The 17,867-nt window shown below is 47.6% G+C and overlaps 1 protein-coding gene across 1 annotated transcript; it reads right to left on the minus strand.

Moving 5' to 3' along the window:
* Positions 1-2,108: 2,108 nt before the first annotated feature.
* Positions 2,109-14,113, minus strand: LOC144109922 (monocarboxylate transporter 12-like). The gene is made up of 4 exons (XM_077642692.1): positions 13,481-14,113; positions 5,351-5,494; positions 3,684-4,583; positions 2,109-3,596 (listed from the first exon to the last, which is right to left on the minus strand). Exons 1-4 carry the CDS (start codon positions 13,701-13,703, stop codon positions 3,376-3,378), a joined length of 1,488 nt encoding a protein of 495 aa, XP_077498818.1. The 5' UTR covers positions 13,704-14,113; the 3' UTR covers positions 2,109-3,375.
* Positions 14,114-17,867: the final 3,754 nt, after the last annotated feature.

Consider the following 17,867-nt stretch of genomic DNA (forward strand, 5'->3'; position numbering starts at 1 on the left):
GAACATCATTGTTTGAAAGCTCAAAGCGTGGGTAGAAAAAGCAAGTCCCCGCATTTTTCTGATTCAGTCAATTGTTTCTGATACGCTTCAAAAGATGTACAGTATCTACCACATAAAATAATGGCCGATCTGGATCTGCCGGATGTGGATAAACATGACGAAGCATTGGCTTTGGCAGAAGCATCCTCATTACCTTTCTGTATAGAGAGTTATTGTCACAAACAACGGCTATGACCCTGTACCCAATCTGCAGTCTCTTCTAAGAGTATGATCACCTTCTTCAGTATGACATGAAATTGGTCGCCCTGCATGGTTTTTACCGGAAGAATGCGTGCTACCTCCTTGAATGAGCTCAGCAGACTTCGTATCATAAACACGTGCACAGATGTGGCTGCCTCGCTGGAATTCACTTGAGCACCACATATGCTGCCCCCTTATAATCAAAACAAGGCTTGATATGAATTTCGTCAAGCATCAACGTCACTGTCTTCTCATGTGGCTGCAGATGTGTAAATCTCTGGGAAACATACTGAAGTCGCATCACAAGAATCAATTTCTGGGCACATTTGTACAGATGAGCACACTTTCCTAATAGTGCTCGGATGGGGCAAGGCTAGTGTACTTTTTCTCAAATACTTGTAGGCATGCGGCGATATTGTGTGGAGAATGCATGCAAACACCATTACCTGTGTGCAGTACTGAATACGTTCTGCAGAGAGCAGTGTTAGCTGTTCCTTTAAAAATTTCACAGCCCCTTTCTTGTTTTCATTAATGCTTGCTTCCCATTTGTCTAGAAGGGAATTTACTGCAAGCGCTACCAAGATTCTTGATCGCGGATCCTAGGTAGCAGGCTGAGACCTGGAGGTTTTCGAACACTGTCAATGACACCTTCAACCAAGGTTCACGATCGTTGGTGATGTTCAAAAACATCGTACACTTTTCTTTATGAATCACAGTCCACTGCACTGACACTCAGGCCACTTGCAGGCGCGCATTTAGTCCTTCGAGTGACGAAAACTGGTCTCTCTCCTGCTCCGCTTCACATGACGCCAGTGATCCTTTGACCGCACGGGCGAGTTCGGAAGCTTCTAGTCGGCTCCTCTTAGCACCAGGTGCTTCTCTCTTGCTGTTTTCTGGTGCTGAAAGGTACGAAGGGCAGTTGGGAAATATGGTAGGCACCGATGTACGGCGCAACCGCGGTACTGGCAATCGAACTGTAAGAACATTTCCTGTTCTTGGATCCGTGTACGATGTCGTCGTCTCGATGCATGAAGCGTCGCAATGATCGGCGCAAACCTGCACAAACGTACAAACGTTTCGTAAACATCGCAGAATCCACAATAGCCTAATGCTAGCCCCTTTGTCTATAAGCGTGTTTGCAGCAAAGAAATGTGGCCACAGTAAATCTATCTGGGCTTCGGAAGTATCACAATAAACGTGCTGATTAAGTAAAAGCAACCAGGAGCACATAACAGTACCATAAACATTACTTAGCATAGTGTACGAAGTGGGCACGAAGTCCTTCCTTAGAATGGCGCGTAACCACTTAAAAGTGTCGTCGTCTTTTGGGAAAGAAAACACTTGTATCTTCCCGCCCGTATCGTAATTGCCGGTGCACCTCGTCACACGACACCTGTTCGGCATTTTAGTATCCACTGATCATCACACACGGAAACAAAATTGCCGCAAAACAACGACGAGAGACGACAAACGCGACCACGCCGCTGCAACCAACCGGCCCGCGCGGAGCAGGGAGCGTGAAAGAAAGAACAGCAGGAACTAAAATCATGTCGCTGGCGATGCGGCTTCTGTAAGTGTCAGCCTGCCGGATGTGACGTCAAAATTTTGGGCGCAGGCCTGAAAGCTGTTCAGGTAATGCCCCGGCACGCGGGAGCACCCGTACACTTCTGCTTTAAAAGGTCAGCACTACGGATGAGAATGACGACAAAAGATTACAAATTTTGTGGAAATATCTGGGGGCCGAAAGGGGGGAGGAAATACCCTTTTGACCCGCTCGCACTCCCACTCCGCGAATACAGCGTTCCCGCTCGCTAACCGCGGATGGGATTCGTGCTCGAGGGACAAAGGGAAGGACGACAATAGCGTTAACACTCATATGCTATTTATTACACTTGCAATATTACACAGGGCGGGCCACCTAGCAACAAAATATCAACGAGGCATTCCTCGGAAATAGAAGGCTACGTAAGAAGGACTTCCGACTTACCGGCTGGCGTAGGGCCGCGACTTCGGAAGTATCGGCGGCGAACATTTGTATGCGCCGACAATGGCGGCCGGGTTTTCTTGTGCGCACCGAACTCTTGAGGCAAAGCCGTTCCCTAGCATTTGCTGGGGAAGGCGACCAGAGCGCGCGTTTGCTGCACTCGCTTCGCTGCCTGGAACAAGAAGTCCAGCGGCAAGGCACAACGGATCCCCGTGCGCCTGCCGCGGAAAGTGACGGGAGCGTGCGGCTCCAACCGCTGACGACGCTTTTAACCCATTCTGTAAAACCGCAGCGATAGCCTAGCGGCTGAGCATCAGCCTCGCATGCGGGAGGTGCGGGGTTCGATCCCCAATGTCGCCAGGTAGCCACCTGTGATCCAATGTGTATCAGTCATGGTGATTGCAAGCTGATATTACTGATATTATGATTGACTGATATTACAGGGGTATTTGCAAGCGATTACAGCGATCGCATTTTACAACTATCCTGCGCTTGTGAGTGACGTCTAAGAAGCGAGTGCTTCCAGGCACATTGGTTTATCGCTTTCCGTAAACACGTCTCAAAATTTCTGTCCTGGCTATTTTATTGGTTCAAAGACAGACAGACACACTGTTTCACACACCTTGCAAGGTTTGCTTGGTAATGAGACATAGCTGGCACGATTTATCACGCCATAACATAAGGCATTCGCACACAACACACAGAGTCACGCACACTCAAAATTCACGAGACATGAATGAGGCCTACATCCCCGAAAAAGAGAAGAAAGGCCTTCGTCGCGAGCAACGCAAAGATGGTGCTTCCACAAGTCCCGAGAAGGTTGGCGTTATTGAGGCGGCAGCTACTGCACAAAAAGGGCGGTGCCTTGAGAGTTCTCTGTAATGATCTGAAACACGCAAACGACGAAAAATGCTGAAGAAGTCTCCCGTTCTGACTAGTCAGTTTGCACTTCGCGGCAAAACGAAAAGACAAAAAGAAAACGAAGAGTGAATGGATTCACGGTTAGCAAAATGCTTCATTATGCACATCTCTACTGAGCACTAAGCTTATGAATGTTCCGGTACATAAATCTCCTACGCCGCTTTTACGGCGTGGAGCGGACGTACCCATTGGCAACATTGTGGCTTTGTTATAAAACCTTTTTTTAGCCGTTAAAGTCTGCAGTCTTTTTTGGAAATGGAAGTTACTTTTGGTTTATTCGCGGTTTGCATTTCATTCGTTCCAGTACCGCGGTGGGAATCGTCGTGCTGACGTCTTCGCCGAGATGCGTCCCAGCAAGCAAGCATGAGCAACAGCAGCGCCACAAAAACGCTCAACGCCGAGAATGTCACGTAGAGTAGATCATACGAGCCCTTCGTGTCTCGGAAGAAGCCTGCAGAGCAACGAAAACACCGCTCACATTAACGCACGCGCCAGTTAATATTAAACGGGAATGACCGAGGCATGATATGATACTCACCAATGACAGACGGTCCGGCGAGCCACACCGGAATGGCTAGTATACCGGCCACTCCACAGCAGAAACTAACTCCCTCCACGACCATGTAGTCCCCCATCAGCACGGTCTTGATGCACAGGATGTAGCCCATGACAACACCCATCAAACAGGCGAGCACAGCGAGACCAGCGAACGTTGTCACCATAGGAAGAAGCAGGAAGAGCCCCGCTGCCGCCGACATGCTCGCCACGGCCACAGGACAGCGGCTGAAGCGAATTTTGTCCGTGGCGAAAGGCGCGGCCACTCGCCCGGCCAGAAGTCCCACGGCGTTGTAGATCACGAGCTGATTGCCCTTTTGAAGTTTCCAACCTTTGTCGACGGCGTAAGCCACGACGGTTATCGAGAACGTCACGAACACGTACTCGGTGACAACCGAGTAAAGCACCATTACGTAGAAGGGCAGCGACTTGAAGCTCGCGAGAGCGATGTCAGTTATGCGGTTCTCGGAAGAAGTCGAAGTTTCGAGTTGGTTCTCGGGACTCGTCGACGGTGGCTCCAGCTGCTGTTGCGGCTGTGAGCAAGGTGGTTCTGCATCTTTGCCACCGCTTTGAACGCTCTCTTTGTTCAAAGTTGTGACAACATCACCGCCTTGGGATGTTGATTTAGAGAAGCGCAAGCAGCAAGGTCGAGGGTACTTGATGAGCATGATGATTGGCAGCACGTGCATCACCAACCCGCCAGCAATAAGAAGGCAGCCTTGAACTCCGAACGTCTCTGTGAGCTTCCACAAAAGCGGCAGGGCGGCCATTCCAGAAGTAGCCCTGAATATCCACAAGATGGCAGTCGCAGTGCCTCTGTACTCTTCAAAGTAAATCAGCAAGTAGAGGGAAAGACCCAGCAGGGCTATTCCAATGCCGGTTCCTGTGGAATGGAATGGTAAAACGTACCATGAATTTCCTGATAGCCGACATTTAGACGCGGGAATTTAGTCGGCTCAGAGAAGCAGGAGTGCTGCTCTACCGGTAAGTTTATCGGGCGTATGTAGATATAGTGTGAGAGTGATTAAGAGGGTGGCAGTGCACCATACTGATGAGGCAGTAATTCGAAGACAGTAATTATAACCAGTCAGCAATGCATTCATAAAATTTTTGTGACGGCTCAGAAAATATTTAAATAACCGAACGAAATCCACTGAGTAGTAGCAAGCGACATCACTGCGTTTCAAAAGCTGACGATCTGTTCTTTCGTAAGTCCATCGAAAGATATCCATTGATGAAAAGTGACGCAGACTGCGCATGTACTATCTGGAATGCACAGACATGTACAAAGTTCAACAGAATCACTGGGGCACTTATGAACCATAAGACTGAGTAATGAAAAAGGACTGTAATTTTATTCCCATTCTGTTTCAATTTCATTATAGTTCGATTCCAATTTTATTCCAAGATTATTTCAATTATATCCTAATTTTATTCTATGCCCTTGTAGTCGGCGCAGTTGTAAGCACATTGTTAACTATTACTGGTTGACACTTAGTATCTTACCGTCTTCGACAACGTAACACCGTTTCGAGCAATTGCGAGTTTTGTAACGCCACCAATTCCTAGTCGATGCCGGGTTTTGGTGTCGATAAGCCATCTAATGGGTTCGCATTAATGACTCGCCACAAAATGCGCGTTTCAACTTACCGTAAACCACGCCGAACGTAAAGGTCATCCAGCCCACGCTGGGCGCAAAGGCAGATGCGACAAGGCCGGCAGAAGCCAGGAAGCCTCCTATGAGGCTGATCTGGTATACGGACAGCTTGCGCTGCAGCTGGCTCACAAGGATACCTGCGGTGTGAGAAGAAAAGTATAGCGACTTATCGCCAGCTTACTAGGAGTGATCAGCGGTGGCTAGTTTGCGAAATGATTGACACAGTGATGACGTCACGCGCGACGCAAAAAGTTAGGGAGCCCACGCAGGTGCAGTCGGTCTCCGTATTTTTACGCCGGTGCTCTTCGCCGGACTGTCTGGCGTACCGAATTATTCTGCGAGCATCTGTAAGTGGTTCATTGTGCGTAGCGCTTCTGTAGGGTATAGCTGGGTTGATGGGTGGTAGACGGAGCTCTTGGAGGGTGTAGGTGGGTGGGTGTGGGGTGGATAGAGGTTGCCGATCAGTGGGTGGTGTGCCTGGTGACGTCTAAGTTAGCCTAGCTATTAACATAGATAAGGGTGGGTTTTAGAATTAATTTTTATTTATATTTTTATAGGAAATGTAAAGTAAGAATCTGTGAAGAGAAAATAATAGAGGGCAACGAATATTCCACACGGGGACTCTACGAGCAGACTGTCTGTAAATTTTCGCACCTCCGTTTAGGCACCGCAGGCAGCATAAAAAGCGCACGCACCGCACGCTGCAAAAATATAGTTGCGAGTGGCAGGGCACACATATAAATTGGTGTGTTCCGTTAACGTATAAATGCTTTAAACAGCTAGGCATTAGCTGCAAGCATTTCTCTTTTTTTCTTTTTTTTGCTCTTTAACACGCTAGCTTTAACGGACTCATTGAGCAGAAAATCCAGCGTTGGCATTGTAAGCGGAAAATCATGGGCATGGCTCCGGCAGATTGTACGCAGAGAGCAACACAGGAGGAATTTGGGTCACCAAGGTCACGTGACCTTGCGGCGTCATCTCAACCTACCTGTCGAATAGGAGGCAAACTGCCCACCATGGCAGGTCACAATCACAAAGTGAACAAGGTAGGGAGGAGGAGGAGGATGAGGAGGACTCTGATGGACCAGGACAAGGGAGGGAAGACCTCAGGGTGCTTGCCAGCGTTTCGATAAGAGCATTTGTTCTTCGTCTGGGCAAATCGGTCATCATTGAGAGGGTATAAATAGGATAATCCCTCCGAGGAGAAAGGTCCAGTAAGGGGAGGAGGTGTGAAGTGGGAATGGTGTTAGTGTTGGGGAGGGTTAATCTTGTCCAGGCATGATGGCTACTAAAGTTGATTACTAAAGTTGATTAAAGTCGACCTGCAAAACTGTGAAAAGACAAAAGCCAGATCAGCAGAAAGGAATCCGGAGGCGTGGAGCGGGGAGCGATAGCGGGTGTGGGCTTCAAAAGGCTGTGTCCAGCTGCGACAGGTGGCGTTGCGACTGACTGTGTTAGCCTGAAAAACTCAGATAAGGGATTAGTCAGCAATGAGGAACGAAATATCGGGGGAAAAATTATAATAAAGAAAGGAAGCAAACAGAGAAAACATGAAAGAAAAGGGGGGGGGGGTGAAAAAGAATGCCGAAGGCAAGTGTTGCTCAGAAATGACCGCATGAGAATCAGGGCACAAGGGAAAGATAAAATTGAACAAATAAGAGAGAAAAAATGTCATTGCGGGTTTAAAGGTTGTGTAGGAAATAACGTCCACGGAAGAAATGTCGCCGGAAGACACGTCCCCGGAGAAAAATTCACCAGAAAAAATGTCCCCTGAGGAAGCGCCCACGGAAAAAGGCCCCTAGCGAAAATGTGCCCAGGGAAATGAATTACACTTAAAGTAACCTGTCGGCAATTGCTCCGCCTGAGTCACTGATTTAAATAAATGTTGCTCTACCACTGTTCCATAAGGGCAGTGCACTCTGAAAACTTCAAGAGTGATTGTGACACTGATCGCCGCTGTGTTGGGGACCCCTCAGGGTTCTCGATGACAGCCATTACGTTTGTCTCAGCACCATCAGGCATATGAACGCCTGGAAACTGTTCATTGTTTAGTTACTTCCATGCAGATGGGTGGAATCGTAGTGGCGTACAATGTTGCACGATTGTTAGTCCTGTGTCCTCCATTAAGAGTGGCCGAGTGGACGACGCTCGACATCACAGCAGGATAGGAGGGAGGCGTTCGCCCGAAAGTTACGATGTTTTAGCGCTGTTTACCCGCCTGTAGGTACCGGAACATATCATGTACCAAAGCAGTCTGGTATGTCACGGGCAGCTTCTGACATTACTCTCTTGAGGAGCGGCCCACAATTGACGCTCGTCTGCTGCCATTACGTTTAGCAAAACCCGGTTAAAGGACGGGTCGGGGCGGAGATGTAGGGTGAGAGAAACGATTAAGCGGTGGTATGAAGTGCTGGTAAATACTCTGACCTTGTGCAGGACCTGGTTAAACAATTACGTCTTTGCCCGAATGTACTTGAGGCATTCCAAGTTTCCTCTGGATATGTTAATCCCTGCTGGTTCTAGGATTTTAAAATTGTGGATTAGAATTGCCTCACTGCATTTTCTGTTCCTTGCAGATTTCAAGCCTGATTGAAGAATAAATAGTTTAAGTCCATCGAAATTGTGACCAACAGGGTTAACATATCCAGAGGAAACTTGGTATCTCTCAAGTACATTCTGGCAGAGGCGTAATTGTTTAAACAAGCATTTCGGGTAGTCAGAGCATTTGCCAGCAGTTCATACCGCTGCTTAATGGTGTCTTTTACCTCACCCTTCCGCCCTGACCAGTCCTTTTCCCCATAGGTGACTTTCTTTCTCTTTGTTCAATTTTACCTTTACCTTGTGTCCTGCTTCTCTTGCCAGCACTGCTCAGGAACACTTGTCTTCAGCATTCATTTCCACCCCCTCCCTTTCTTTGATGTTTTCTCTGCCTTTTTTACTTTATTATAATTTTTTCTCTTTATTTCGTTCCGCCATGCTGACTAATCTGTTATCTGAGTTCTTCAGGCCAACATAGTCATACAACGCCACCTGTCGCAGCTGGACACAGCCTTTCAAGCCCACGCCCGCTGTCAATCCACGGTCCACACCCCAGGTGTCCTATCTGCTGAACTGGCCTTTTTCTTTTCACAGTTTTGCAGGTCAACGGGTTAATCACCTTTGGCAGCCATCATGCCTGGACCATTCCCACTTCACGTCCTCCTGCCTCTTACAGGGCCTTCCTCCTCTGAAGGATGGCCCTATTTAAGCTCGATCAATGATGAACGCTCTGCCCTGACGAAGACCAGTCCTCTTGCCGAAACGTTGGCAAGCACCCAAAAGTTTTCTCTCCCGTGTTCAGTGCGATTATCAAGAACCATCTGACCAATCTCTCTCTACAATGGGAGATGGCAGTTAAATTAATGGTTGGTCGCTCGTGAAGACCAACTGGTCCGTTCAAGGCGCACCACTGGGAGCATATGCCATCACAGGGCAGTGGTGCATCGCTTAACCGCTGCATCAGAGAGCCAGGAGGGGTACGAGGACTCCGATATATCTACGAATGGGAAGTAGAGAATGACATTCTGCAATATGTGAATTTCCGGAGTTCCCGGGTTCGAACCCGACCGCGGCGGCTGCGTTTTTATGGAGGAAAACGCTAAGGCGCTCGTGTGCTGTGCGATGTAAGTGCACGTTAAAGATCCCCAGGTGGTCGAAATTATTCCGGAGCCCTCCACTACGGCACCTCCTTCTTCCTTTCTTCTTTCATTCCCTCCCTTATCCCTTCCCTTACGGCGCGGTTCAGGTGTCCAACGATATATGAGACAGATACTGCGCCATTTTCCTTTCCGCAAAAACCAATTATTAATTAATATTATTAATATTATTATTATTATTATTATTATTATTATTATTATTATTAGTATTAGTATTATTATTATTATTATATGTGAATTAACCCACTACGCTATCGCGTCATACTCTTAAAGGGACACTGAGGAGAAACTGTAGTTGGCTTGTGTCAATAGAATACCAGCTCCTAAACATAAAAACACCGCTCTTTCTGAAAACAGAGCTCTGTTAAGGTAGAAAAGAGCAAGAAATAAAATACAGATATTGCTGCTTCAGACCAATCTGGAAAGTACAAGCATGATGATCAGATAGGAAAAAAGAAGCCACAGATCCGTGAGGCTAACAAACGTGCAAAACGTGCCTGTCCTGTCTTGAGTGTGCTTGTCTTCGTCGTTTAGCGCCTCTACGCTTTTTTGCGTAAACCATGTCAAGCTACAACCAACTAGCTCAAATGAAAGTCTTGCTGCAACATAAATATTACGTGTTTTATCGATATTAAAGTATACAAGTTTTGTTTTTAAACCACTACTGCACTTTTATCCCACGAGGAAGACGGAGAAAAGACAACCTGAATGTTCAAAGTCAAAGAAAACCTGAAATTGGCTGCGCAACAGGTGGCCAGCTGAGTTTTGGTATGTTTTGTGGTGCTTCGCGGCTATGCGTTCCGCGTACCCGCATGGTTTCGTTATGCACCTCGATATTCAAGGGCAGAGGAGGAGAGGACATCCAAGTGCCTCTCTAAGTGCTCCTAGAATGAAGTTCGTGCAACGGCATGGAACTACGACAAGGAAATAGAGCTTTGTGTATCCAATGTTCAACGAGCCTCCACGTTAGCAAACGCACCGCTCGGCGTGTTCGCATCATAAACGTACCAAGACGCTGGGCTGCATAACCAGCCCTACGAGGAGTATTATTAGAGAATTTAAATATGCCCGCACGTACCAGTCGCTACACATCACACGTGACGGTGGCCCGGCGGTGACAGCGACGCTGCCGACACCTCGGTGCTAGGACTTTCCCGCCGGACGCGCCGCCTCAGCCCTCTAGAGCATCACTCGCTGTGAGAGGTTGAGTGGCTGAATGCAGGCCGCAGTTCTTTGCGAAATCTTCATAGTAGGAATCGGAAACAGGATCCACCGTAACACTGGTGCAAACGTAAACGAAGCGATCACGGCTGATAGAGGTCCTCAACGTTCGGGCTTCAGTAGTTTTAATTTCGGCTGCTGCTAAGCCGTACCACAGCGCTCGGTTCCAGCAATCACGGAGAGTCCTCGTTTCCGTTTCTGCCACTTTACGTCACTCTTCTCCTTTTTCGTCATCAGAGAGTCCCAAGTTGGAATCGTAGCGGCGGCAAAAAGTTTTTCACTTCCTAATCCAAATCACGTTGCAATAAATGCACCTTTCGCTGCCGGGCAGCGGCAACAAAGCCATAAAATTCCGAAAAATCAGATTTTGCTAACAAAAAAAGTTGATAGCGTTGTCCTCAGTGCCCATTTAAGGCGGAGATTAAATTTCTTCTATTTTTATTTCTAATGAAGATTGTGGCTGGAATGTCGTAACTGGTTCAATGAAGATGTATCGAATTGCGAATCCAATAGGTTGCTATTCAAGAACCTGTCTTGCCTTCACTTCGTCATGGGTCACCAATTGTGTCTTCAGTGCATTATGTGCAGCGCTGTTTTGATCTTGCTTTATGGGTTTTGGCGTCCCAAAGGGACTCGGGGTATGAGGGATGCCGTAGTGAAGAGCTCCTGAAATTTCGACCACCTAGGGTTCTTTAGAGCGCACTGACATCGCACAGTACACGGGCGTCTAGAATTCCGCCTCCATGAAAAATTTTACCACCACCGCCGGAATAGACCCCGCGTCTTTGGGGTCAGCAGCCAAGCGCCGTAACCACTGAGCCACCGCGGCGGCTCGTACCGCTACAATCTACCGCGGTTGATTGCACTAAAGCAAATTGCCTCCAATGTTGCTCCAGGCATTCTTAGAGGTGCTAGCGTGTATTTGGCGGGTTCCTCTAATGTAAACATATCATGCAGGTCGGCATCTGCGGCGGCGAGGTAACATAATGCAAAGCGCTGAAGCTGCGCGTTATATTAATTCAGCATTCTTTTCTGGTTACTGGCAGCACAAGAGCGGAGAGGGGCTGCTGTGAAAAGGGCAGTTTTTTTTTTCTGCCGTTCAAATTTTTGCGCTTGTCTGAAGCGGGTTGCCTTCTTTCGCTTCACAAACAGCCTGTCATGCAGTGGCACACGTTCTTTGTAAAGAAGCTGCGCAACCGTGGTTTAATGCAATCTGATCGGAAACAAGTGAGGAAAATGCTGAATGAAGAAATACTCTGTCGCTTCAGCCGAGTCCTGCATAGTGCGGGGCGAATGGCTGACACAGACAATCGAAAGCAGACACGGAGCATCAAAACCAGCTTGTTTCGCAAAACATCATGCGAAAAGGTCAAACCAACCACCTACCACATTATTTTTCTTAGTGTTTGACGGTTTAAAACAAGCACTACGAAAATTGTGGATTGAAGAGTGTTTTATGAAAATAAATGTTTTTCTTCTATATTTTAAGATCTCAGAAAAGATTTCAAGAAACTTTTATTACAAGAATACGTTAGTTTTGGAAAGAACTGCCTAGATCTGAGGAACGCAAAACAAAGTGTACAAGGATTGAGGGGGAGCCGGTCTTTTGTCGAAACATTGGCGAGCGTACAGACTTCCAGTTAACATGTATTAAATCTGTTTTGTATTATCAGGAAACACATCTTACTGGCCTCTCTCTGTTGTGCTCTGATAAAGGTTCCTCAACGTCTTCATGAATTATAGAGAGATCACGCAAAACAGGAAAACAACGTCGGTGGATTGGGCGGAAAAAATAATTCAGTGAAAAAGAACAGAAGTCTTCATCTGCTGTCCATGTCATGGAGTAGATTGAAACAAGTTTTTGGGCTAGTTGGTAACTTTCTTGACTCATTACGGCAGCGAAGGAGCACAAACACAATAGAAGAAACGCGTGCTTTTATGAAATCGGGCTTATATAGCAGCTTTAATCTTCTTGTGAACTTGCTGTGCAGTGCGCTGGAAGCCATATCGAGCCGGATACAAATCAGCTGCCCAGTTCTCACACCTTGCACTTAAGGGCGGTTCGAGACTGGCTTGCGGATGCAGGACTCATCTTAAATAGCCCAGCCTACGATAACCAAGCAATACCAGATCTGGAACCGCTATATTTTGCGAACGGTTGGGAGAATTGGGCAGCTGATTTGTCGGTGCTTGCTTCAGGTCCTACTTGAGCGCCAGTAAACCGTGGGACAGACGGCTGAGCAGAGCACTTTCTTTCACTATCTAAAAACAGCTTCAACCCTTTCTTTCGTGGGCGTCTGCTTTGCTAAAGAAAGCAGTTGTCATTCGATAACTGGACACGGAGCACTACTTCAGGTTTGTAGTGGTGTTTGAAAGAGGCAAACGCATTGATGGCTTATAGTTTATCATGGATAAAAGGAATTCACAAAATGACCGCTACAAAGGTGCACAGTCTATTCTGGATCACAGAACTTTTCAATTCAACAAATAAGGAAGCATTTATTTACACAGCTAAGACGCTCACATCGTTACTCGTTGACGCACATTAAATCACATGCCGCCAGGTAATAGGAAAAACCGGAACTCAGATAATGCTATAGGTGCTGATCTAGTCAGAGACACAGAGCAGTCGCCCACTTGTGACCAAACAGGCCCTTTATAAGTCGAATTGCTAAACTTGAAGTCGGAGCTAAGGCGTTATATATAGAAAAAAATGCAATACGATAAAGCAGAATAATTCAGATTGAACAAACTTTTTGATTGGAAAAAATTTTAAACACATTTTGCAACATTATCTCACAAATTAGTGCTTGCAAACAACGCCCACCACTATACAGACGAAACTGCCCTAAATATGCTTCATTCCTTCGACAGCTGCAAAGCCACGTGCTCAGATAAACGACTCAAAATCAGAAACGAATAAATAACTTATGGCAATAACACAAGTAATGGCCAGACAGGTCGCTGAAATAACCAGCAAACACATGCGGAAAGTTTACGGTATTCATAACGTGAGAAGAAAAGCATTGGATACATCTTCCCTTCTGCGGTGGTCTTCCAGACAGTTGATTTTGTTCAATAAAAATTGCCCTTCTTTCCTAATAAAAAAATTGTTAAAAACGCTAAACACTTTATAAGCACTGGACACCCTTTCAAACTGTGACACACTGCTGCTCGCCACGCCGCACACAGTGGTCCTTGTCTCACCTGCCGAGCTGTGCGCGATGATCAGAGCACTGGAGATCCGGTAGACCTGTTCGTGGTTGATGGCGTACTTCTCCATAAACAGCACAGCCAGGTAGCCGTAGCAGGAGCTCACCATGACCAGCAAGAAGGCAGACGACGCCACGGCAAAAGGCACGCCCCAGCAGCGGTCCGTAAGAGCACGCCGCTTCGCGACATCCACCGACTCAGAGCCCCGCTGAGCCATTGCGGTCACACAACTGGGAGGAAGGCTATGCTGAACTGATTCGCTCGTTCAAAGACGCAAGCGAGCTCTGTCAGAACTCATCTTCCAAGCTTCGGGTCGCCCAACCGCTCTCCAGCTTGACCACTTTTCATCCAGAGGGTTGCGACATCGGACATCAAGCGAGCGCGCGCACAGCTGCGATGGGAATGGCGCTTCCTACATCGTCTCATTCTGCCGACACGACCTGGTGTGTTGACTTGCCGACGGGAAGGATGCGTTAGGGGCGTTGCTTGTCTCTTCTTGCGAAAGGTCAAAAGCTTATTGGCGACGTCTGCGGACGCAGATGAGCAAAGAATGTCGGCGCGCGTGCATTGGATCCGCGGCACAGGCGCGTACGGCACAACGGCTCCTTCGCCGTACGTTTCATGAAGAACAGCCTTTGTGCGCTCGAGAGAGCGGCGAGAGTGAGAGCGATTGTGCAAGATGCGGCAAACCTGTTGACCGCGTTGTGGCCGTCTAGCGCTAGGCAGATCCCAGAACCGCAGTTGGCAACTGATCATAGGAGTGGAAAAGAGGACGATGGAAAGGGAAAGGAAGGAGGACACGCGCGTTTGCGGCGTGCGGAACAGAGAACTTCCCCGAAAACGACCCGGCCGGGTTCTTTCTTACGCTGTCGTTTTTTTTTTTTGTGTGCGTGCGTGAGTGCATGAGGGCACTCAACCGCGGTGAAACGCTTTCTTGGCCTTCGCTAAAACACCCTTCGTGTCCTGCCCAGTGCTGCTTTCTATCGCGGAACCGTACGTCGCAATTTCGGACGCCCCCATTGACAGGTTTACTTGCCCAATAGGAGACTACGGCGCGTTCGTGCGCGTCCCTTCAAGGAAGAAGCCGAGAAACGCCGGTTGACGCATACGCGTGTTCGCTGAAGATTGCGCTAACTCCGGAATGTATACGTTTTGCGCAGGAGCAGTCCTCTTAATTGAACGCAGCTGGGCAGTGCTCAGGCGACGGGGCTAAACACAGAGAAAATGGATGTGCACCGTCAAAAAATTGCATTTTACGGCTCGTTTATGCAGAACACTGAGCAGCGATTTCCAATATAGCGTCCTCAGCTCGAAACACAATAGGGGCCCTGCTTAGCACCTTTATATATAAAAATAACAAACTTGTAGTCAGTGCGAGCCGTAAAAAAAACCATTGTTCAGGTCTATGCCTTAGTCTTGCGTGCATTCATATAGTACGCAATTTAATTTTTGCATGCTATCTTCAAAAATGAATTTCGAACGATCACGTTCTCGAAAACGTTTTCGACTTGAGCGAAAAAAAAGTGTTTTTGTGTGTGTACACATATAAGCAGGGTTTTAACGTAACTTGTACCAAGGATTTAAAAAACCGGTAAATTGCAGCCTGCTCAAAGCAACGATACATTTTTTGTCATCGTGTGGCGCTCCTCAGAATATTATTTATATTCTGCCTAAATAGTTAATTAACTAAGATGAATTATCCAAATTTTCAAATATTCATTTCAGTGCCAATAGCTTTACGTTAGGTTGTAGAGCAGGATTAGAAACAACCGATATAGTTTATTGTAGCAGCGCATCTCGTACGGGCTCCTTTTTTACGGCCTCTAAAGAGCCCGAGCAATATGAAACATACCACGTGACTGCGCTCGTGCGCTACCATATTGCAGCGCTCTCAACGGCGTTGCGATCAAACTGAGCGTGCTCGCGGACCGTGGCGAAGTGAACGGCCGCCGCAAAAGACGCGCCGCTGCGGAAAGTGCGGAAAGTGCTGGCGCACTGTCAAGCCGCTGCTAAGAGCGGCGGCCGTTCACTTCGCCACGGTCAGCGAGCACGCTCAGTTTGATCGCAACGCCGTTGAGAGCGCTGCAATATGGTAGCGCACGAGCGCAGTCACGTGGTATTTTTTCTTTAGATGCCGGAAAAAAGGACCCCGTAAGAGATACGATGCTACAATAAACTAGATCGGTTGTTTCTAAGCCTGCTCTACAACTTAACGTAAAACTCTTGGCGCTGAAATATTTAAAAATTTACACCGTTATTTAAACTAATTAAGCGGAAAACAATATATTCTGAAGAGTGGCACATGATGCCAAACAATGTATCGTTGGTTTCAGCGGGCTGTGGTTTACCGCTTTTTTTTAAATCGGTGGTTCTAGTTATGTGAAACACCCTGTATAAGTAGACAAGGGAAGGGAAATGAGGGGCTCATTATACATATGAGAAAAGCCAACAACCACAGAAACCAAGGAGCATAAGGGAATTTTTAAAATTGTGTTGTTGATAAATGGAGCTTTCTAGCGAATATTTCATCGCATAAAACTAATTGATTACAAAAGCAGGAGAGAAAACAACCACATGACATCGGTCGGAACCGAACCCGCCACCTCCGATTTACCCGTCCGGTGCTCTACCAACCGAGCTACGGCGACGGCTGTCAGATCTTTTGCTGTCAGACATATTTAAGTTTACGTGTGACCTAACCTTGAGAGTTTTCACCAGCGCCACCATCGTGCATCAGTGGTGGACGTAGTATGTCCTGTATTACCGCTTGTATGATGTGGAACGTCAACGAACGGCGAGGGCGGGAGCTTCGTAAGAAGCCCCTTATGATGAAGTTGAGGGTCACTGACCACGTCGAGGTTATGATCGAGGGTTCCGGGTTCACTCAGGTGGCCAAGATTCGATCGTCGTTTATGTATGTAGTATGTGGCGTAATGAATGTTAGTAAACTGCCCGCAGATTTCCATTTCTCCTATTCTTAGTGTTTGCATGCAGGCTGCCTAAATGGTCAATGATTCCAGTAGTAGCCTTTGTGACACTTTCTTCTCTTTAGCTATGACGGTGGCATTGTCCCAGTCGATATTATGATGGTGTGCTACAGCGTGTTTCACGACAGCGTTCGATGCTTGATTGCCATTCGCCACGTCACGTTTGTGCTCTTGCAGGCGTCGTGGAAACTTGCCAGTTTCGCCGATGTAAGCATCGTTGCAAGGTCACCGCTTACCGGCTGTAGGACTGCCTCCACCAAGTGTTGAGCCCACTAGTTGGAAAAACTTCGAAGGACATTGGAAACTCGGCCAAGTTTGTAAAAAAATTAAAAGGTGTTTCTCTCGCGATTGACGTAGTAATGGTGTCTTCTGACGTAACGTCGCTCTTCACCAGTCTACCAGTGGATCCGGCTGGTAGCTCGTGCGAAGAACCCCGGCAGAAAGCCTTTCCAACTGCACACCCGTTTATGTCCCAGAACTCTGTGCCCTACTGCGCTTTTGCCTAGGCAACGCATACTTCTCGTATGGCGGCAAATTCGGCAAGCAGACGCATGGTACAGCCATGGCTGCTTCAGTCTCAGTCACAAGAGCGAAATTAGTGCTGGAATCCCTGGAAGCCAAAGTACTTCGAATATTTCAAACGGAACCAAAAGTCTTCTACCGGTGCGTAGATTATTGCTTTTGCGTCACCAATAAACGGGACGTGCAGCGATTCTTCAACAGCTCGAATTCCGAAAAACGGCATATACAATTCACAGTTGAAATGGAGAAGGACGGTTGTTTGCCTTTTTTGGGCGCAATGGCTCGTCGGTCTACGATCAGTCTCAGCTTCACAGTCTGCCGGAAGCCTACTCACACCGGCCGTTATCTGGAGTTTAATTCGAACCATCCTCTCGCCCACAAGCTGTCAGCTGCATCGTTGCTAATGACGCGTGCCACACTGCATGCAATAATGAACGCGAGGCCCAGAGCGGGCTAAGAACGGTTCATGATGAACTTGCCGGCAACGGCTATCCAGGGCGTTTTCTGACGCGAGCCGAGAAGCGTGTACGAGCCCCGAAACCAGATAAGCACACATGCAAAACCAAAGCAGCAATCCCCTACGTTTCAGGAGTGAGCACAGCGCTAGCGCACGTATTTTCGAACTACAATCTGCGTGTCGCGCATATCCCTTCACGCTGTAACACATCATCATAATATCGACTGGGGGAATGCCACCGTCATAGCTAAAGAAGAGAATGTGTCACCAAGGCTGCTACTGGAATCATTGATCATTCAGGCAACCACTAACGCAATGAATTAGACATATGGAAATCTATCTGCCCGCAGTTTACTTACGCTCCTTGAGTCACATGCTACATATTTAAAGGACGACCGAATATTGGCCAACTCGG

This window comes from Amblyomma americanum, chromosome 11 (assembly GCF_052857255.1).
Source record: "Amblyomma americanum isolate KBUSLIRL-KWMA chromosome 11, ASM5285725v1, whole genome shotgun sequence".
NCBI classification, from domain to species: domain Eukaryota; kingdom Metazoa; phylum Arthropoda; class Arachnida; order Ixodida; family Ixodidae; genus Amblyomma; species Amblyomma americanum.